Source organism: Dromiciops gliroides, chromosome 5 (genome assembly GCF_019393635.1).
Source record: "Dromiciops gliroides isolate mDroGli1 chromosome 5, mDroGli1.pri, whole genome shotgun sequence".
Taxonomy (NCBI): domain Eukaryota; kingdom Metazoa; phylum Chordata; class Mammalia; order Microbiotheria; family Microbiotheriidae; genus Dromiciops; species Dromiciops gliroides.
This window is the reverse complement of record NC_057865.1, coordinates 234,709,667-234,730,236: the sequence shown is the minus strand read 5'-3', so window position 1 is coordinate 234,730,236 and position 20,570 is coordinate 234,709,667. Positions and strand designations below refer to the sequence as shown.

Below are 20,570 nucleotides of genomic sequence, written 5' to 3'. Positions count from 1 at the left end.
TGTGCTAAATGCTGGAGATAAAAGAAAATTTAGATTTTATATGTTTGGTCTCTTTATCTATATATTCCTGGCATCTGACACAGTGTAAGCACTTAATAAATGTAGAGTTGTATGTCCCCATGTCTTTGGAGGTCTAGTCCTGTCAAGAATTGCCTATTGCACATTTTGTACTGGTTGGAATTATTGTTCTGTCCCATTTTTCTTGGCAGAGATACTGGAGTGGTTTGCCATTTCCTTCTCCAGTCTATTTTATAGTTGAGGAAACTAAGGCAGAAAAGGTTAAGTGACTTGGCCAGGGTCACACAACTAGTAAATATCTGAGGTCATATTTGAACTCATGAAGATAAGTTTTCTTCATTCCAAGCCCAGTGCTCTATCCACTGCACCACCTAGCCACCCTAGTTATCTTGTAGACACTTCAAACTCATGTCTAAAATTGATTTCGTGCTCTTTTCTCCCAAAGCCACCTCTTCCTTCCACCTTCCCAAGTTCATGACCTTGGTGTCATGATCACTTCCTCATTCTCACTTCCTCCACATGTCCCATCAGCTGCCCAGTCTTACTGTTACTTTCTCAATAACATCTCTCCTATTTGTTCCCTTCCCCCTACTCCTAAAGCTACCACTGTAGTTCAGACTTCATCTTGACAGCCTCCTCTTTTTTTTTTTTTTTTGTGGGGCAATGAAGGTTAAGTGACTTGTTGAGGGTCACACAGCTAGTGTCAAGTGTCTGAGGTTGGATTTGAACGCAGGTCCCCCTGAATCCAGGGCCGGTGCTTTATCCACTTTGCCACCTAGCTGCCTAACAGCCTCCTCTTAATTAGTATCCCTCTTCCTCCCACCTCAAGTTTCTCCCCATTCTAATCCATTCTCCACACAATTACAAGAGTGATTTTTCCCAAAATAGATCTGATCATATGTCCAGTGATTTCCTATTATCTCTAGGATCAAATATATCCTCCCCCCCCTCCACCCCCATTTGTCAGTTAAAGCTCTTCACAGTCTGGCGCCTGCCTACCTTTGCAGTCTTCTTCCAGGTTACTCCTCTCTATGCACTCTTTTTTTTGTTTGTTTGTTTTGGTTTGGTTTTTTGCAGGGCAATGGGGGTTAAGTGACTTGCCCTGGGTCACATAGCTAGTAAGTGTCAAGTGGCTGAGGCCGGATTTGAACTCAGGTCCTCCTGAATCCAGGGCCGGTGCTCTATTCACTGCGCCACCTAGCTGCCCCCCTCTCTATGCACTCTTTCTGTCCCCAACGTGGTTTGCTTTGTGTTCCTCAGACAGGAGGATCCGTTCATGTCTTTGCATAGGTTCTTCCCTGGGTCTGGAAAGCCCTCTCTTCTCAGCTCAGTGTCTTGGAATCATTCAAGACTGCCCAAGCATCACCTTCTGCCACAGGTCTTTCTCCTCAGCTCCTAGTGCCCTTGCATGTATTTTACACGATTGTGAGAATGTAAGTTACTTGGGAGGAAGGACTGTTTTGAGTTTGTCATCATTTCCTCAGCACTGAACACCATTCCTGACCCACAAGGAAGGGTCTAAGTGCCTGCTGATTGATTGGACTGCTTATGGGGATCTCTATTATCTCCTTTGCTCTTAAAAGTGGCATCCTAGAGATGCCTAGTTTTCAATCTATATATCAAGAAGTGCTAATAGAGACTGTTCTGTATGTGCATTTTAAAAAGGAAAGTGGTATTATTTCAATAAAGATAACATTACTAGTTGCTGAGCAGCTTTATGGTGTCAGAAGTACAGTGGGTACTGTTGTTGGGAACATTTACAGTTAGCTCTTGAAAGTAAACAGAAGGGGAATAAAGGAACTGAGAAGTTGAGTGTGAAGGTACCTTAGGCAGAGACAGAGGCAGAGAGAAAGAGACAGACAGACAGAAAGACAGAGACATATCCAAAGATGGAGATAAAGAGACAAAGAGGAAGAATGACAGAGACAGAGATAGAAACAGAGGCAGAGACAAAGACAGAGATGAAGAGATAAAGAAAGAGACAGAGGCAGAGAGAAATAGGGACAGAAAGACTAACAAAAAGACAGATATATCCAAAGACAGATAAAGAAATAAAGAGGAAGAAAGACAGAGACACAGATAGAAACAGAGGCAAAGACACACAAAGACAGATAAAGAAAGAAAGAGACAGATGGAGACAGACAGAGGCAGAGAGAAACAGAGACAGAGACAAAAAGAGAGACAGAGAAAGAAGCAGACACAAAGAGAAAGAGACAAAGAGAAAGAGACAAGAAGAGTGAAGTGACAAAAACATATGTGGACAACATTTTTTAAATAAGCATTTTAGAATATTTTTAGAACAAATTAAAGAGTTGTGCTTTTCCTCAGTCATATAATTTCCTTTTTGTTTTTCAGATTGATGACTATCCAGACTTTTTGAATGGACCAGAGAGAGAAATTAACCAACACATTCGCATAGTCTATTCCTTAACCACTTTGAAAAATCCCTGTGGAAATGTAAAAGGTGCTTGGAAATTACTATTTCCATTTTCTCGCTTAAAAGTGAACAAAAAAGGTATGGAGTACATTATTATGTAGACATAGTGCAAAAATAGATGGGGTCTGGGCAGCTAGGTGGTGCAGTAGATAGAGCACCGGCCTTGGATTCAGGAGGACCTGAGTTCAAATCCGGCCTCAGACACATAACACTTACTAGCTGTGTGACTCTAAGCAAGTCACTTAACCCCAATTGCCTCACAACCCCCCCCCCCCCCCAAATAGATGGGGTCTGTTTATGAAGAAGCAAACACATGTTGCATTTCCTGTGGTGGTAATGACAACCACACCCACTTCTCCTTGACCACTGATCAGCCTGTATTTTTAAAAAATTAATTAATTAAGATTACTTTTTTTTTTTTTTGGTCAGGGCAATGAGGGTTAAGTAACTTGCCCAGAGTCACACAGCTAGTAAGTGTCAAGTGTCTGAGGCCAGATCTGAACTCAGGTCCTCCTGAATCCAGGGCTGGGGCTTTATCCACTGTGCCACCTAGCTGCCCCCATCAGCCTGTATTTTGATGAGCTACTGTAGTTTAGTGAAAAGAATGCTGCTCTTTCTTGGAGGCAGGAGAGGCACAGGTTCAAATTCTAGCTCTGACATATCCCAACTACATTATTTTGTTCCTCTAAATTTTGGTTTCTTCATCTAAAATGGGGATCATAATACTTTTACTACTTACTTCACTGGTTTGTGAAAGCATTTTTTTGTTTGTTTCTTTTTGTGCAGGGTTATAGGGGTTAAGTGACTTCCCCAGGGTCACACAGCTAGTGTCAAGTGTCTGAGGCCGGATTTGAACTCAGGTACTCCTGAATCCAGGGCTGGTGCTTTATTCACTGCACCACCTAGCTGCCCCCGAAAGCATTTTTTAATGTCTTAAAGCTATACATAAATTAGTTTTCTTTTTTAATCACATAGCCAGTTAGGTTAGGGGTACAGATTGTAGCCATTAACAGAGTCATCCTCTGTGTGACACTAACTTGCCCGTTTATCCTTTATTCGTGTGGCATTAAAAAAGTTCAAGAGTCATAATTTCTGGATAATTTAATCGTTTTATTAATAATGCCAACATTTTAAATTAAAGGTCAGTGACCCTCTCGAATGTCAAAGATAATTATGATGGTGGGCTCACAGCTTTTATGACCTTGGAAGAAGAGTGTTCCCAAGGGTGGCAATGAACTCTGATTGGTTAACAGTTAATGAGACAATGAATATTACAATGAGGGGCTAGCTCTATTCTAATGAACTTTGATTATGTCATTTACTTCTAAATTATCTCCAACCTTGAACAGTCTATTCAAAGAAATTATCCCCACATGAACCTGAGTAGAAAGTTGGGTGGGGTCCAACCAAGATTGAAGAGAGTTAATTTGACCTCATTATCAATAATATCCATCAAAAGACTGAACTTTAGGGGCAGCTAGGTGGCCCAGTGGATAAAGCACTAGCCCTGGATTCAGGAGGACCTGAATTCAGATCTGACCTCAGCACTTGACACTTACTAGCTGTGTGACCCTGGGCAAGTCATTTAACCCTCATTGCCCTGCAGAGAGAGAGAGAGAGAGAGAGAGAGAGAGAGAGAGAGAGAGAGAGAGAGAGAGAGAAACTTTGAAATGAGGACTATAGAAAAAGAGGAAACTTTGGATCTTCCCAAATTATTGGTTATTAATAATAATTTCTTTTGATTCATATTGTTACTAGCACCATCAAAATCTACCTGTATAATATGAGAGAAGATGCCATGCTTTAAATGAATATTTAATGGCCAAAGGTGTTCTATAACTCCACATTATTTCTTGAGTATTCTTCATCAAACTCTCAATGATTATTCCTGGTAAAATACATTGCTAAAAAGAAATTGAATCCTATGATCAAATCTTGTCAGGCTATAGACAAACACAAGTTTCAAAGAAAACTGGCGCCTATTCATAGCAAGACAATTGAACTCTATGGGCTATTCATTTGGTCTTAGATTAATCAGAATTTCCATTAAAAGGGCAGTAATTTCCAGGAAACTGTCTACTTTGTAGATGATCTGAAATTCGTTGGAATTTGGAGTTAGAGAATCTGGGTCCAAATCCTGGTTCTGTCATTTATTAGATGTATGACCCCAGAGAGGCCACTTACACTCTCTGGGCTTCAGTGTCCTTATCTATAAAATAAGAGTGTTGGCTTAATGATCTTCAGGTTATCTTCCAACTCTAAATTGTTATTGTTCAGTCATTTCAGTTGTGAACCCATTTTGGGTTTTCTTGGCAAAGATGCTGGAGTGGTTTGCTATTTCCTTTTCTAGCTCATTTTACAGATGAGGAAACTGAGGCAAAAGGGTTAAGTGACCTGCCCAGGATCACACAGCTAGAAAGTGCATGAGGTTGGATTTGAACTCAGAAAGAGGCTTCGTTCTGATTTCAAGTCAGGTGCTCTATCCATTGTGCCACCTTGCTGCTCACCAACTCCATATAGATAATCCTATTATCCTATAATTGACAAAGTTATGCATTCATGTGATGTTTTTCACGAGACCAAATGGAATAACTCACAGAAAGCATTTTGAAACCTAAAAAAGTGCTATGTAAATGTCAGATACCATTATTTCTACTGGAGGTTTTTAAGATGCTCATCACACTAATGCATGCATACTCTTTGACAGAGAGATACCACTGCTGGGCAAAGGAGGTCAGTGACAAAAAGGAAGCAGCACTATTTGTAGCAGCACTTTTTTTGTAGTAGCAAAGAATTAGAAAACAAATAAATGCCCACCAATTGTGAAAGTGTAACAAGTTATGACACATGTGTATAATAAAATATTACTGTGCTATAAGAAATGATGACTATAGAGAAGGATGGGAAGACATATATATTGCTGCAAAATGGAGGAAACAGAACCAGGGAAACAATATGTACAATGGCCACAAAAATGGAAATGAAAAGACAACAATTAAAAAAAAAGAAAATGCTTTGAAATTATAATCATACAGTTTTACCTTGAAGACGACATTTGAAAATACACCTATTTGCCTTCTTTGCAGAGAGGGAGACTATGGGTGTAGAACTACCTATAAAGTTGAACTTGGTAGCTGTGTCACCCTGGGCAAGTCACTTAACCCCAATTACCTCACCAAAAAAAAGAAAGAAAGAAAGAAAGAAAGAAAGAAAGAAGAAAGAAAGAAAGAAAGAAAGAAAGAAAGAAAGAAAGAAAGAAAGAAAGAAAGAAAGAAAGAAAGAAAGAAAAAGAAAGAAAGAAAGAAAAAGAAAGAAAGAAAGAAAAGTTGAACTTGGTTAATAAGTTGGTTAGTTTTGCTGAACTGTTTTTCTTCCCTTGTTTATTCTTTGAGACAGCTTAGTGGATGTGACGTTAGCCTTGAAAGCAACCTGGTTTCAAGTCTTACCTCTCACATATACTGACTGTGTGACCTTGTACATCACTTAACCTTTCAGTATGCTTGGAGACTCTTTAACATTACAAGTTTCAGAAAAGGTTGCAGACCTGTATTGGTACAAGGAGTCTTTTCACCTGGGATTTTTCTAAATCAATGAAATCATAGCTCTTGTACCTACCCCTATTCCTTATCATAAGGGGCAGGTTTCCAAGATTGGGAAGTGATCTTTTGGAAAACATTGGTTTTGTAAGAACAAAATGTATCAACAAAAGAAAAAATAACAAACAATTCCCGTCACTGGAGTTGCATTCTTCACAAAGTTGGGGGAAAGGCGAAAAGGTTTGAAGCTAGAACAGAAGCTACTATTTCTTCTTACCTAGTAGACCAATTGCCCATTGTTCACTACCCCTTACACCTTAACTTAATGCCCAAAACATATTGGGAGAGTCGCTTTGAATATTAATTGAATAGCAAAATTGTGCAGGAACTTTGCCCAGTGTTTGTAGACTTTCAAAACAGGGTGCAGTCCCACAGTGGAATACTGTCATGGTGACTGTTTGTAGCCAGTCTTGTAATTAGGCATTTTATTAAGTCCCTTTTTGCTTACCAGATGTCATGTCACACTAACGAGGATATCTAACGGTTGTTTATTGCCTTAAATGCATATTTATCCTTGCATGCAAGCATAATTATTCTTAGATTTCTCTTTCTCAAAGTGTGTGTGTGTGTGTGTGTGTGTGTGAAAACACTCATTAAGGAAAGCAATCCCAAATTATCTTGAGCCAACGTTTTGTAAAATCCTAAATGAAAGGAAACAATAATGACATGCATAGAAGCAATGAAATGACCAAGTCCATTTCTCCTCCAGCTCTATTTTATTTGGGTCTACCAGCCCTCCTTCACTTAAATCCAATTCACTGCAAGTCATGACATCATTCCGATGTCATGGTCTTTTTCAAGAATAAAGAACAAACAACAATTTGCATTTAATTATTAATGGAATTATGTAATTTAGAACTAGCTTTATTTTAAAATATTGCTCCAAAAGTACCTATCAAGTTTGTTCTGAAAAAAAAAAGTCTCTAAGAACCAAAAGGTCAAACTGTTACCACTAGTCATAATGATTATTAGAAAATTACCAACCTGCCTTTCCATTCTTTTATTTTATTTATTTATTTTTTTAATTTATTTTTTTGTGGGGCAATGGGGGTTAAGTGACTTGCCCGGGGTCACACAGCTAGTAAGTGTCAAGTGTCTGAGGCCGGATTTGAACTCAGGAACTCCTGAATCCAGGGCCGGTGCTCTATCCACTGTGCCACCTAGCTGCCCCCTAAATAGTTGGGATGGATTTTTTTTTTTTTTTTTGCGGGGCAATGGGGGTTAAGTGACTTGCCCATGGTCACACAGCTAGTAAGTGTCAAGTGTCTGAGGCCGGATTTGAACTCAGGTACTCCTGAATCCAGGGCCGGTGCTTTAACCACTGCGCTCCATTCTTTTATTATTATTATTTTTTATGGTGAGGCAATTGGGGTTAAATGACTTGCCCAAGGTCACACAGCTAGTAAGTGTCAAGTGTTTGAGGCCGGATTTGAACCCAGATCCTCCTGACTCCAGGGCTGGTGCTCTATCCACTGCGCCACCTAGCTGCCCCACTGCCTCTCCATTCTTGAAACAAAACACCCTGTCCTTCACATTCTCTCTCCTTTGGTACTCACATTCATTTTGTTACGTTCGGCTACCACCTCTATGCAGATGACTCCCAAATGTGTCTGCAAATTGTCATGTGGTTTCAAACCCACCTGTAAATCCAGCAGCTGCCTAGACATTTTCTTTTTCTTTTTCTTTTTGGTGAGGCAATTGGGGTTAAGTGACTTGCCCAGGGTCACACAGATAGTAAGTGTTAAGTGTCTGAGGCCGGATTTGAACTCAGGTCCTCCTGAATCCAGGGCCGGTGCTCTTTCCACTGCACCACCTAGCTGCCCCCTTCCTAGACATTTTCATCAATAGGTCTCCCTGGCACCTCCAGATCAGCATTTCCAAAACTGAACTCAATTCTCTTTCCCCTTAAATATGCTCCTCCCGTTTTTGTCTGATACCACCATTTACCCATTCTTTCATATTGGAAACTTTGGTATAATTATTCCTGGGAATTTTAACTTTCACAAGTGTCCCTCCTTCCCCCATCTTTCTCCATTTTCATTACCATTTTCCTGCTAAAGCCTTTATAACCCTGGACTATTGCAATAGTTTCCTCACAGTTCTTGCCTCCACACTCTATTCTCCAATCTATTCTACATACTGCTGGCAAAAAAAAAAAGTCTTTCTTACACAGAGATTGGGTCAATATTACTCCTCTGCCCCCAAATCTTCAGTGGCCCTATATTGTATTCCAAATAAAGTTCAGATTTTTTTTTTAACCAAGTATTCAAGGTCCTCTACTATCTTGTGTCTCTTTATCTCATATCATTATCCTCCTCAAATACTAAGAACTAGCAAGTCCAGCCAGTGACAATGGATTGTAGAGTATATGAAGGGAAAGTATGGTATAAGAAGACTGGAAAGGTATGAGGGGGTAAGCTATGAAGAGTTTTTTTTGTTTTTGTTTTTGGTGTGAGGCAATTGTGGTTAAGTGACTTACCCAAGGTCACACAGCTAGCAGGTGTTAAGTGTCTGAGGCTAGATTTGAACTCAGGTCCTCCTGAATCCAGGGCCAGTGCTCCATCCACTGCGCCACCTAGCTGCCCCAGCTATGAAGAGTTTTGAAAGCCAAACAGAGGATTTTATATTTGATCCTGGAGTCAATAGGAATTCCCATTCTGGAATGTACTTTCTCTTTGCTGCTGCCTCATAAAATCCCTGATTTTCTTCAAAGGTCATCTAAAGCACCACCTTTCACATTGTCTGCCTTGATCCCTCTCAACTATTAGTGCTTTGCCTTCAAAATTATCTAGTTATCTCTTTTGCATGTATCTGTAAATGTACCTATTTCCCTTTGATTGATTGTAATAGCTTCAAGGGCAAGGGAACTTTTTACTTTTATCCCCGCAAAAGCCTAGCACACGGACGACCATGGATCAGCGAGCGCCTCGAAGAGCCACAGGCCACAGTGTGGCTGTGCAGTCCAATATGGGAGCCGCAGCTCCTGAGTGACTTATAACCGGTAACTGCCACATGCTGTGTTGTATCTACTCCATGAGGAGTAGCTGGAGTGTCCTCTCCAGGGGGCTGGCCTGGGCGGATGAATATGGAAAATAAGCTGTTGCCCATGCAGCAGGTTTTCCCTCTCTTGACATTGGTGGATCCAAAGGAGAGGCAGAGCCAATACAGTTTGGCACCAATGCCGCCGCAGGAGTTGCCAGAGGGATGTGATGTCCAACATCCAACTGCCTAAGGGACTCCAACTCCTGATTTTTCCTTGGGGTTAACTCCCAAAGCCTTTCCCATATATGGGTATAGCCGCAAGGCAGCAGCATATAGTAGGTGCTTGATAAAAAGCTTATTGGTCGATTTTTTCCCCCAAATTATTTTTCAGCTTGTATGACAGTAAGGATTTGAGTTATTTTTTTTTTAATTTTTAAAATTTTTTGTTTTTTTGTGAGGCAATTGGGGTTAAGTGACTTGCCTAGGGTCACACAGCTAGTAAGTGTTAAGTGTCTGAGGCCGGATTTGAACTCAGGTCCTCCTGAATCCAGGGCCGGTGCTCTATCCATTGCGCCACCTAGCTGCCCCGACAGTTATTTTAATATAAAACTATACAAAACAAGACAGGTTAGTTCCTTGACATTATAGCTTTAGTTACAAATTTCAGTGGAGTCTTATGGTTAAAATACATACTATTATAATGGAAGATTTTAATCTATCTGTTAGAAGCTTAATTGAAGGACTGTATTAACCATTAACTAATTCTTTTCTCCTTAGTCAAAGAAAAGAATGATGGTCCCTCCATTCAGTCATCAGCTGGACACAATAAAGAATATGAGAGTATAAATGATTCACTTCTCAGGTAATGTCACAGCTCAGAGAATATACTTAATCACATGTCCAATTTAACATTTAAATTTCAATTGATCTGGGATATTTTTGATCTAGATACTCCTCTCCACCTGTACATATCATGACTTTTCAACCCTTTCTCACTCTGTGTCATGATTAATTGTCAATGGCTTTCTATAAGCCATCCATCAATGATCTAGCTAACATTCTAGATATTTACTGTCAAGGGGAGAGGTGGTGGTTCTTAGGCATTCCTCAATAAAGAATTATACTCTCACACACAGTCCAATTAGAATTAAAGTAGTCTTTTATTTGGATCTATAGAAAGTGACCAAGTGGTAAGTCAAAGACTTCATCACTCAGGGAAGAGGGATTAGAAACATTCTCCTCCTCCAATAGAGAGAAGGCAAAAGCTTTTATAGAGGGGTAGATGGGGTGTCCACTTGAAAACTGGAAAGTTCCTTTTTGGGGTGGGGTGGGGTAAGGAAAGCTTAGATGCTTGTCATATTCCTCAGAATTGAGGGGAATTGTTTTGAAATGATAGTCTTGGGGCAGCTAGATGGTGAAGTGGATAAAGCACCGGCCCTGGAGTCAGCAGTACCTGAGTTCAAATCCAGCCTCAGACACTTAACACTTACTAGCTGTGTGACCCTGGGCAAGTCACTTAACCCCAATTGCCTCACTAAAAATAAAAAATTTTTAAAAATTGAAATGATGGTCTTGACCTTTGGGAAATCTCTGTCTCCTACCTCAGGTCAGGTAGTAGCCATGCCTAATTGACTTTCCCGGCTATAAAATTGTATCACTCCTTACTTCTTAGGGGTGTCTGTCCTGATATCTGTTGGTCAATCTGAACATTAATAGTCCCTTGATTCTTTGATATGACAATTCTGTTATCTGGTCTCTTTGGTCTTGCTTCTCACAGGAGAAACTTCTTTTCTTTTCTTTTTTTTTTTTTTTTGGTGAGGCAATTGGGGTTAAGTGACTTGCCCAGGCTCACACAGCTAGTGTTAAGTGTCTGAGGCCGAAATTGAACTCAGGTCCTCCTGACTCCAGGGCTGGTGCTCTATCCACTGTGCTACCTAGCTGCCCCTTACGAGAAACTTCTGATTTATCCTAAGCCCCATGTCATTTACTTTTTTTTTTTTTAATAATCCATGAGTACCAACTACCTGGATCACATCTTTTTTTCTGTCATGCTGTAAGGAAGAGAGGATGTGATCCCCCTCCTCAATTCAGTTGATGTCTATAGAAAGTCCAGAATGTAATCAAAAAGTGTTAATAAAAATGACTGTAGGGGCACCTAGGTGGCGCACTGGATAAAGCACCAGCCCTGGATTCAGGAGGACCTGAGTTCAAATGTGATCTCAGACGCTTGACCCTGGGCAAATCACTTAACCCTCAGTGTCCCACAAAAAAAAAAAAAGAAAAGAAAAGAAAAGAAAAAAAAGAAAGTGACTAAATCTGAATTTTAGCTGGGATCCTTTTATTAAGAAAGAGGCAACAGAGAGATTGGCTGAGCAAATAAATTAGACAAGCCTCAGGGGACTTTAAATAGCTAAACCTTAAATGAATGTCAGCAATTTGAGTTCAGACTTGAGATCACAAAGTGGGAGCTGACTATTTATGAAGGGGGAGGGAAAGAGAATAATTCCTCTCAAATTAGAAAATTTTGGGAGAAATGTTCTTTTCTACTTCCTCCTTACCACATTGGCCACACATCTTTGAGGAGGAGCTATAGAATAGGAGACACCTTATCCAGTGGGGAGCAGAGACACAGACTCAGACATAAATACAGAGAGACTGAAGCCTATTCAAGGAGCTTAATTCCTAGATCAAGTTGAGTTATGGAAAAGAGCAAACCTGGGCAAAACAGATCTCTATCAAAAAAGAAAGAAAAAAAAAAGATAACTTTTAGGCCCTGCAATACTATGAATTGTGAATGGTCTTTACCACCCCTGTATCCTACATGTATGCCTTCCTAGCATTATATTCTACTTTTGAGTCCTCATTTTTCACCTGGCTGCACTACTCTGGGATTTCTCTGACTTTCCCATCATCCCCCAGGAAAACCTTATCATCTTACAAGATCTCATCAGCCTTGGGACTTCTCTGATTTTTCCACTATGCCCCCAGGTACCTTCCCTTTTCAGCTTTCTTTTATGTTTGTTTTCCCCTTTAGATCATAAACTCCCTGGGGGCAGGGATTGTCTTTTTCCTTTTCTTTTCTGTATTTCTATCTCTAGAATTTAGCAAAGTGCCTGCCCTGTAGAAGGAGCTTAATAAATATTTATTGACTATTGATTGAGCCCATTCTGTCCATTGGCACAGTATTTGTGGAAAAGCACATCATAGGTTTATAGGAGGAATGTTTGTTTTTAAACAGCTGTTCTTACTCCTGTCCAGGTGAGGTAGGGGAGAGACAACCCTGTGCCTAGTGTTGTGTATGTGAAGGGAGATATGATTCTTGATTTGTGGAGAAAATGTTGACTATACGTGTATAAGGGACTTATTGAATTAGTTCCAGACATTCTTGGGAGAAACAGTTAAAGGACTTCAAGAAAGACAACCAGAGGATCTAGAGAAATAGGCATGGACTTTTCTTTTCTTTTCTTTTTTTTTTTTTTTGTGAGGCAATTGGGGTTAAGTGACTTGCCCAGGGTCACACAGCTAGTAAGTGTTAAGTGTCTGAGGTCTGATTTGAACTCAGGTACTGTTGACTCCAGGGCCGGTGCTCTATCCATTGGGACACCTAGCTGCCCCTTAGGCATGGACTTTTGAATGATTACTGTGACCTTCAAAACTAGACTGGTAAGAGAAGCAGGCTCTCCAATGTGTTCCTAATTTTCAGCTTGCTTCACTAGAGACTGCTAACAGAGGACTCCCCTTGAGTAAGAGAGATTATTCCTTTCTTCTGGTTTGAACTGAAATTTTATCTCACTGAAGAGTTATGATTTTCACTAATTCTAGCAGCTGTCTTGACTTTAGTCACCACATCCATGCCAGATAAGTGGAGCATCATTCTTCTAAAAAATTGGATTTTTCCTTTATAAGCTACTGGATTGAGAATTATATATTCACTTATGCATTGGAAAGAATGATTTCATTTCCAAATTTACTCCATAAATTAACTTTTTTTAAATAGAATTTTATTTTCCAAAATATATGTAAAACCAAATTTTAACATCAATTTAAAAAAAACTTTGTGTTCCAACTTCTCTTCCTCCCTCCCTTCCCAACTCCCCCCCCACCCCCCAAGAACTCAAGCAATTCAAAATAAGTTATACATGAGTAGTCATGGAAAAATTCCCACATTAGCTAGTTGTGAGAGAAAACAGTCAAAAAATCCCAAAACTTCGGATTAAGGAATTGTCAAAGTGGAAAAGAAAAAAAAAATTAAAAATGTGTTTCCATCTGTTTTCAGATACTATCAGTTCTTTCTCTGCAGATGAGCTGCAATCTTCATAAGTCCTTCAGGGTTATATTGGATCATTGCCTTGCTGAAAATAACCACATACTTCCCAGTAGATCATGGCCCACTATTGCTGTTATTTTGTATACAGTACATTTCACTCTGCTTCAGTTCATGTAGGTCTTTCCAAGTTTTTCTGATAGTATCCTGTTCATCATAACCTGTATATAGCACCTTAAGCTTGACAGAGAGTTTTCTTCATAATAGCTCAGCAAATTAACTTTACTCATTTACTGTATTCAGTAATCTATAGACTATCTCCAATTTCTATTTGTGGTTTTCTTTAGATCGACGAGTTTACTTGCCATTTAGTATTTTAGATAGTCTTTTGTGTAACTAACATTTTGTGGGGAAGGGCTAAAATGAGGAGTATAAATTAAGGATTACCTTCCTTTTTTTTTTTGGTGAGGCAATTGGGGTTAAGTGACTTGCCTAGGGTCACATAGCTAGTAATTGTTAAGTGTCTGAGGCTGGATTTGAACTCAGATCCTCCTGAATCCAGGGCTAGTGTTCTATCCATTGTGCCACCTAGCTGCTCCATACCCTCCTTCTTAAGAACAATCAGTAAAGCAACTTTCTTTTTAAACCTAGACTTGTACTACTAGATAATAGATATTTGACAAGTGACAGATGTGTGTATATATACATGCATGTACACATGCAAACGTAGACACAGGTATGTCTATGTATGTGTATGTGCACTGTATTTGTGTGCATGTATGTACATGTGCATACACGCATGTGTATAATCTAGCCCAATACACCTCTTAGGGACTGGAAGAGAGATTGTTTAGCCTCAGCAATAATGAAACTTCCTCCACTCCCTCCCCCTCCACCCCAAGGTAACATGCTATCAGTGTAGGCTCAATTCTTCCCTTTTTTTTTTTTTGGATTTTTTTTTTTTTTGGTGAGGCAATTGGGGTTAAGTGACTTGCCCAAGGTCACACAGCTAGTAAGTGTTAAGTGTCTGAGGCTGGATTCGAACTCAGGTACTCCTGACTCCAGGGCCAGTTCTCTATCCACTGAGCCACCTAGCTGCCCCTCAATTCTTCTCTTACTCCCCAAAGGTGGGGTTAGACCTTATCTCCAATAATTTCTATCCATGGCATCTGCAAGCCATCTCTAGATATTTAGACAACCCACCCCACATGATAATCTTCTCTCACTGTTCTATCTTAGTAAATGCCTTTGCTAAAAGCTAATTGTGTTTACTGGCTGATTGTTAATAGGAAACATAAACTGCAGAATTAATCCTAGAACCAGAGGCAGCAGTCATCCTCTGGGGATCCAACCTGTAATTAAAAATTAGGAGAAGTATGGGGACAGGACTATTGTAGATTTCCTGCCTATTGTCCCTTATCTATCAATCAATAAGCATTTTTAAGCACTTACTCTTAGCCAAGCAGTGGGAATACACAGGAAAGGTGAAAACCACCTCTGGCTTTGAGGACTTCACATTTTAATGGAGGAAAACGACATGCACATAGTTACATATAAAATACGATGAGAATAGATGGAAGGTAACCATCCTTATGGAAGGCCTCCTGCAGGAAGATCTACTTGAGCTACAATATGGACAGCATTTTAAAGAGAGTTAGCAATTCTAAGAGGCAGAGATGTGGAGGAAGAATTTGCTATGGGGTATGGTCATTCAAGGGTACGGGGATGGGAGATGAAGCATTGTGTGAGAGAAACAACAAATAGGCTAGAGTGTCTGGGATGGATTGTAGAGTGTATGGAGGGGAATAATGATTAAGAAGACTGGAGGGGGCAGCTAGGTGGCGCAGTGGATAGAGCACTGGCCCTGGAGTCAGAAGGACCTGAGTTCAAATCCGGCCTCAGACACTTAACACTTACTAGCTGTGTGACCCTGGGCAAGTCCCTTAACCCCAATTGCCTCACTAAAAAAAAAAAAAAAAGAAGAAGACTGGAGATACAGGAAGAAGCCAAGACATGAAGAGCTTTAAATATCCTCCTTCCCCCAAAATGGGAGTTTATATTTGAATCTAGCGATAATTGGAAACCATTGGGGTTTGCTGAATGGGGGTGGGATGACATGGTCAGACCTGGATTTTAGGGGGAAAAAACATTTGGGCAGCTAGCTGGGTAGAGAATGGATTGGAATGGGGGGAGAGATTTGGTTCTGGGGGGCCTATTTGAAGGCCGTTGCAACTCACCAGGCAAGAGGCGATGAGAGACACATGTGTACAAGTTATTCTTGGCAATATGCTACTTATTCCTATCACTCATATCTCCATGAGTTTTGACATCATCTGCAATTTTGATACTTTAGAGATTCTGGCCATCACTGTCAGAGAGGATGTCTTTTGCTTTGATGGATTAGAAAGATTCCCAATTGAGAGGGAGGTTCTCCCAGTTCTTCTGTTTGCAGATGACAATGTGATTTTTGCATCCAACCTCAGACTAAAGGATATAATGATTCCAGTTTAATTATAATAAAGGCAAAATCAATTATAATAAGGGCAATTTCATAATAAAGTTGAAATGATCTTGGAAGCTCAGGCTTGTGCAGGTATTATTGCTTTATAAAACAGTGGTAAACACTTTGTTCTTATTATATCCCTAAGGGATGGAGAGAAGCCAATGACCTGTGCTAATGAGACTGAGAAAACTCCTACGTCTCAGCCCTCAGTGCTGCTTTTCCTCAGTAGACAGATTTTTCCATTTATATGTATTTTATTGATTAGGGAACTCAGGAGGGTACTTCACCATTACACTTTTATAAGACCGCCTTTGTGGGAACTACTTAGCAGCTCCCGACAGTTTCAATGTATAAACTCTAAATGAAGTCTGCAGGCAGTTGAACACTTTTCAAAAATGAGACTTTTAATGGCACCAAGTGGAAGAAAAATGCTATTGATATTTAAGTCTGAAGAGTCAGTCTTAGCTGTGTTTCTATCTATTTGCAACTTCTATTGATTCTCAGCAAGTGAAAATAAATGACAATGTATTGCTAGAGAGCAGGGTAAATAGATGGATGAGCTTTAGGAAAAATGACCTGGCTGATAAGTAGAGATAAAGCCAAACAACTCATCATTTGTATGAATGTGAAATGTGCTTATTTGGCACATCCCAGGGGAAAGAGACATAATAATAATAAGTTTTAAAAACCCCAAACCCTAATCACTACAACTTGTGTTTCTATTGTGCTGTTTCAGAACTTCCCAGCCTTCCTGCTAAGAAAATCATCAAGTCTTCATCCAGACAGTATTCCCAGAATCTCTATGTTTTACCTGAGGGCAAAATGATTTGTATTTCCCAACCCTTAATAATAATACTATCATGGGGGCAGCTAGGTGGCACAGTGAATAGAGTACTGGCCCCGGAGTCAGGAGGACCTGAGTTCAAATCTGGCCTCAGACACTTAACACTTACTAGCTGTGTGATCCTGGGCAAGTCACTTAACCCAATTGCCTCACTAAAAACAAACAAACAAAATAATAATACTATCATATTCTTTAAAAGACATTAAAGTAGGGAGCAGCTAAGTGTGGCAGTGGGTAAAGCACCGGTCCTGGATTCAGGAGGACCTGAATTCAAATCCTACCTCAGACATTTGACATTTACTAGCTGTGTGACCTTGGACAAGTCACTTAACCCTCATTGGTCCACAAAAATAATTTTTTTAAAAAAGAAAGTAAAGTATTAAAAAGCATTGTTACACTAAAAAAAAAGTTAAGAGATATTAAAGTATTCTTTAAAAGGCATTGTAAAGTAGGGGGTAGAGTGCTGGTTTTGGAATCAGGACTATCTGGGTTCAGTCCTGTTTTTGACAGCTATTGGTTGTACGACCCTGGTCATGTCATTTGCCTCCTTTGTCTTCTTGGCCACTCTCCAAGATAAGGGTTCTGCATATGGTCTGTGGATGTATTTCAGCAGGTCTGTGAACTTGGGTAGAAAAAAATTGCACCTTTATTTTGACTTTCCTCTAGCTGAAATTTAGTTTTTTGTTCAATTGCTTAAAAGCATCACTCTGAGAAAGGGTACACAGGCTTCACCAGCCTGCTAAGAGGACCATGTCACAAAAAAGACCAAGAACCTTTCTCTAGGAATATAGATTTGTGAGAAAGTGATGACCTGCATTGGTCGAGGGAGTTTCCTGTATCAGTGACATCAAAGATCCAAACATTATTTTCTGTCTCTCCCACTCTTCCTTACTGGGAAAAGAGAGGGGAAACACCTTGTAACAAATCCCTATCCCTATCAAAACCTTGTCAAGAAATTCATTCCAAGGGGCAGCTAGACACAAAGACCAAAAGTAATTTTGTTCTTGCCTTTAAGGAGCTTATACTCTTCTTGAGAGGTATAAATTCTGAGTTTCATCATCACACATCACTGGCTTATTCACCACCCTTTAGGAATATAAGAGCAAAGTGTTTGTTACTGTCTCATAAAGTAACAATACCTGAATAACAACTCAGAGACATGAATACAAAGTAAATACAAATTAATTTCTGGGCTTGTGCTGTAGGAGATCCCATACAACTGGAGAAATTGGGAAAGGCTTCATGTGGTATTTGAGATGGTCATTTTGCATCACAGGCTGGTTCCCTTGTTTATCTGGGAAATTTTCCCCTTCCAACAATCTGAAGACAGAACAAATCTTCCCAGGGTCCCTGCTGTGAGCAACACAATACACATTAAATGGAAATTCTAGGAGCTTCCTTTGCTCAACCTCTCCTCTCCTTGGTCTCAGTGTCCAGAACCGTAAATCCACTGAACTGGCATAATATAATCATTTAACAGAAGTAGGTGGGCTCCCATGATCATTAGCATCAGGCCCTGCACTGATGCTACCTCAAATAGCTCTGCTTCTCCCAAGTGATGGTAGTGTTATGGGCCTGTGGTACTTTAGAAGTTTTCTGGGGGAAATCAAGGAACCTTCTCCTTGAGAAACTAAACCAAAGGACAGACACACCTAAAGAGATGAGTGGCACCAGATCTGGACTGAGTTAGCTCCAAGACCACTACCCTTCATTCCATTATCCCCCAGCCTTAGGGGGGATAAGATTACATGTGGTTGCTGCCTTTGTGGCATGAGGAGGACAGAGATGGCTTGAGAAATTGGAACCACCTCTCACACAACTTCCCCCAGCCACCACCAGTGGGGGATGATCCTCCCCCAATAAGGGAACTTTCCACAGTCAGATGATCACCCCATCAAACCACCATGGTCCACTTTAAAAGTATTTGCCTGGGGGCAGCTAGGTGGTGCAGTGGATAGAGCACCGGCCCTGGAGTCAGGAGTACCTGGGTTCAAATCCGGCCTCAGACACTTAACACTTACTAGCTGTGTGACCCTGGGCAAGTCACTTAACCCCAACTGCCTCACTAAAAAAAAAAAAAAAAGTATTTGCCTGTCTCCTGCTCAGGGAGATAGGTATATCAGAGAGCCACACCTCTGTGCCATGCCTTCTTCTCATGAGAAGAAGTCCAAGGACTTTTCTCTTGGTTTCCTTTTTCTAGCGTCTAAATAAATAATTATTATTATCATCATTATTTTATTTTATTTATTATTTGTTTATATTTTATTATATTTATTGTGGGGCAATGAGGGTTAAGTGACTTGCCCAGGATCACACAGCTGGTAGGTGTTAAGTGTCTGAGGCCAGATTTGAACTCAGGTCCTCCTGAATCCAGGGCCGGCACTGTACCACCTAGCTGCCCCGCCCCAATAAAATATTATTTTATTCTAATTGGATTTGTGTGCAAGAGGGTGTAATTCTTTTTTTTTTTTTTTTAGGGCAATGAGGGTTAAGTGACTTGCCCAGGGTCACACAGCTAGTAAGTATCAAGTGTCTGAGGCCAGATTTGAACTCAGGTCCTCCTGAATCCAGGGCCAGTGCTTTATCCACTGGGCCACCTAGCTGCCCTGGTGTAATTCTTTAAAGAGGAATTCCCAAGAGCCCCTACCCTAAACCCCCACCAATTTCCCCCAAAACAGTGGGAGCCTTTAGAAACAACTGGCTTCAAGGGTTGTTCTGTTAGTGAACAGGAATAAGAAGGAAGGAGGAGCCAGGGGGTTCCACATTAAGCAATACCACAAGAAGGAAGGCTTACAGAAGAAGGAAAAAGGGACACTACAGTGGAAGGAAGGATGAGTAGTTCCCAGGTAAATTAGCCACAACTCCAGGGAAGCCAAAAAGATTTAGACTAAGAAGACTGCTCCATGACCACTGAGCTAAACAGAACTGTGAGGATTTCCTTTCCCGGGTCCATTTTAGCTTCCGACATTTTCCTTGCTCAGCTGCTCTCTGATCAGCAATTAATTTAACTGCTTTGCTCAGTCCTCTGGAACTATTTAGGTTCTACAAGCACAGTGGTAACCAATGTAGCCTGACCTTTCAGTTTCTATCTCCTCTCTTCCCTGCTTCCTCTGCCCCTGGGGAGGATTACCTTAGCTCCACTCCCATCCCTTCTGCCCTCCTAATCATCTCCATGGGCCAATGGTGGGGATGGGTTGGGGTGAAGGAAATGACTTTTGTAATCAGGTGCTGCCTCTCTTACAGTCCCCACCATGAGGTTCCAAACACCAAAAACTGCCTTAGACATCACCTTAACTTTCTGGGGGGGCGGGGAATGCAAGGCATATTTGAGATTGGAGGCAGCAGGTCAGATGCTATATAGCACCTGGATTCTTCTAATCTTGCTTTGCTGGAAAGTCCAAGGACCTCCCATAGTTCATGACCCAGTGCCAGTTATTGATGATCCTCTATCCCTAGCTTTGCCCCATGGACCAAGCCCAAGTGGCCTCCGTAGTATTCCTTCCTGTTTGCCATGCTGCCTGTCTGGGGTTCCAACTACAATATTGCTAACAGCTCCCTATCATTAGATACTGTGTAGGAACTTACTAACTCTGCGACCCTGGGCAAACTACTTAAACTTTCTGTACCCTAGTTTCCTTATCTGTAAAATGAGGGAGTTAGGGGGAAGTTAGGTGGCACACTGGATAGAGCACCGGCCTTGGATTCAGGAGGACCTGTGTTCAAATCCGAGCTCAGACACTTAACAATTACTAGCTGTGTGACCCTGGGCAAGTCACTTAACCCCAATTGCCTCACCAAAAAATAAAACAAATAAATAAATGAGGGAGTTAGCTCTAAATCTAAGTTTCTATGATTTTCCAGGAACCTAAGGAGAGTTTTGCACCACCCCCACCCCAAATCCTAGACTGTTAACCATCCCATTGGCT

The 20,570-nt window shown here is 40.7% G+C and overlaps 1 protein-coding gene across 1 annotated transcript in view; it reads left to right on the top strand.

Annotated features, from left to right (window-relative positions):
• C5H12orf56 (chromosome 5 C12orf56 homolog) overlaps positions 1 to 20,570 on the top strand; it is a 127,875-nt gene that overhangs the window by 38,494 nt on the left and 68,811 nt on the right. Inside the window, exons 2-3 of the mRNA XM_043964892.1 lie at positions 2,374 to 2,533; positions 9,811 to 9,895. Of these exons, the coding sequence (XP_043820827.1) occupies positions 2,374 to 2,533; positions 9,811 to 9,895 (245 nt within the window). The remainder of the gene's footprint in view (positions 1 to 2,373; positions 2,534 to 9,810; positions 9,896 to 20,570) is intronic.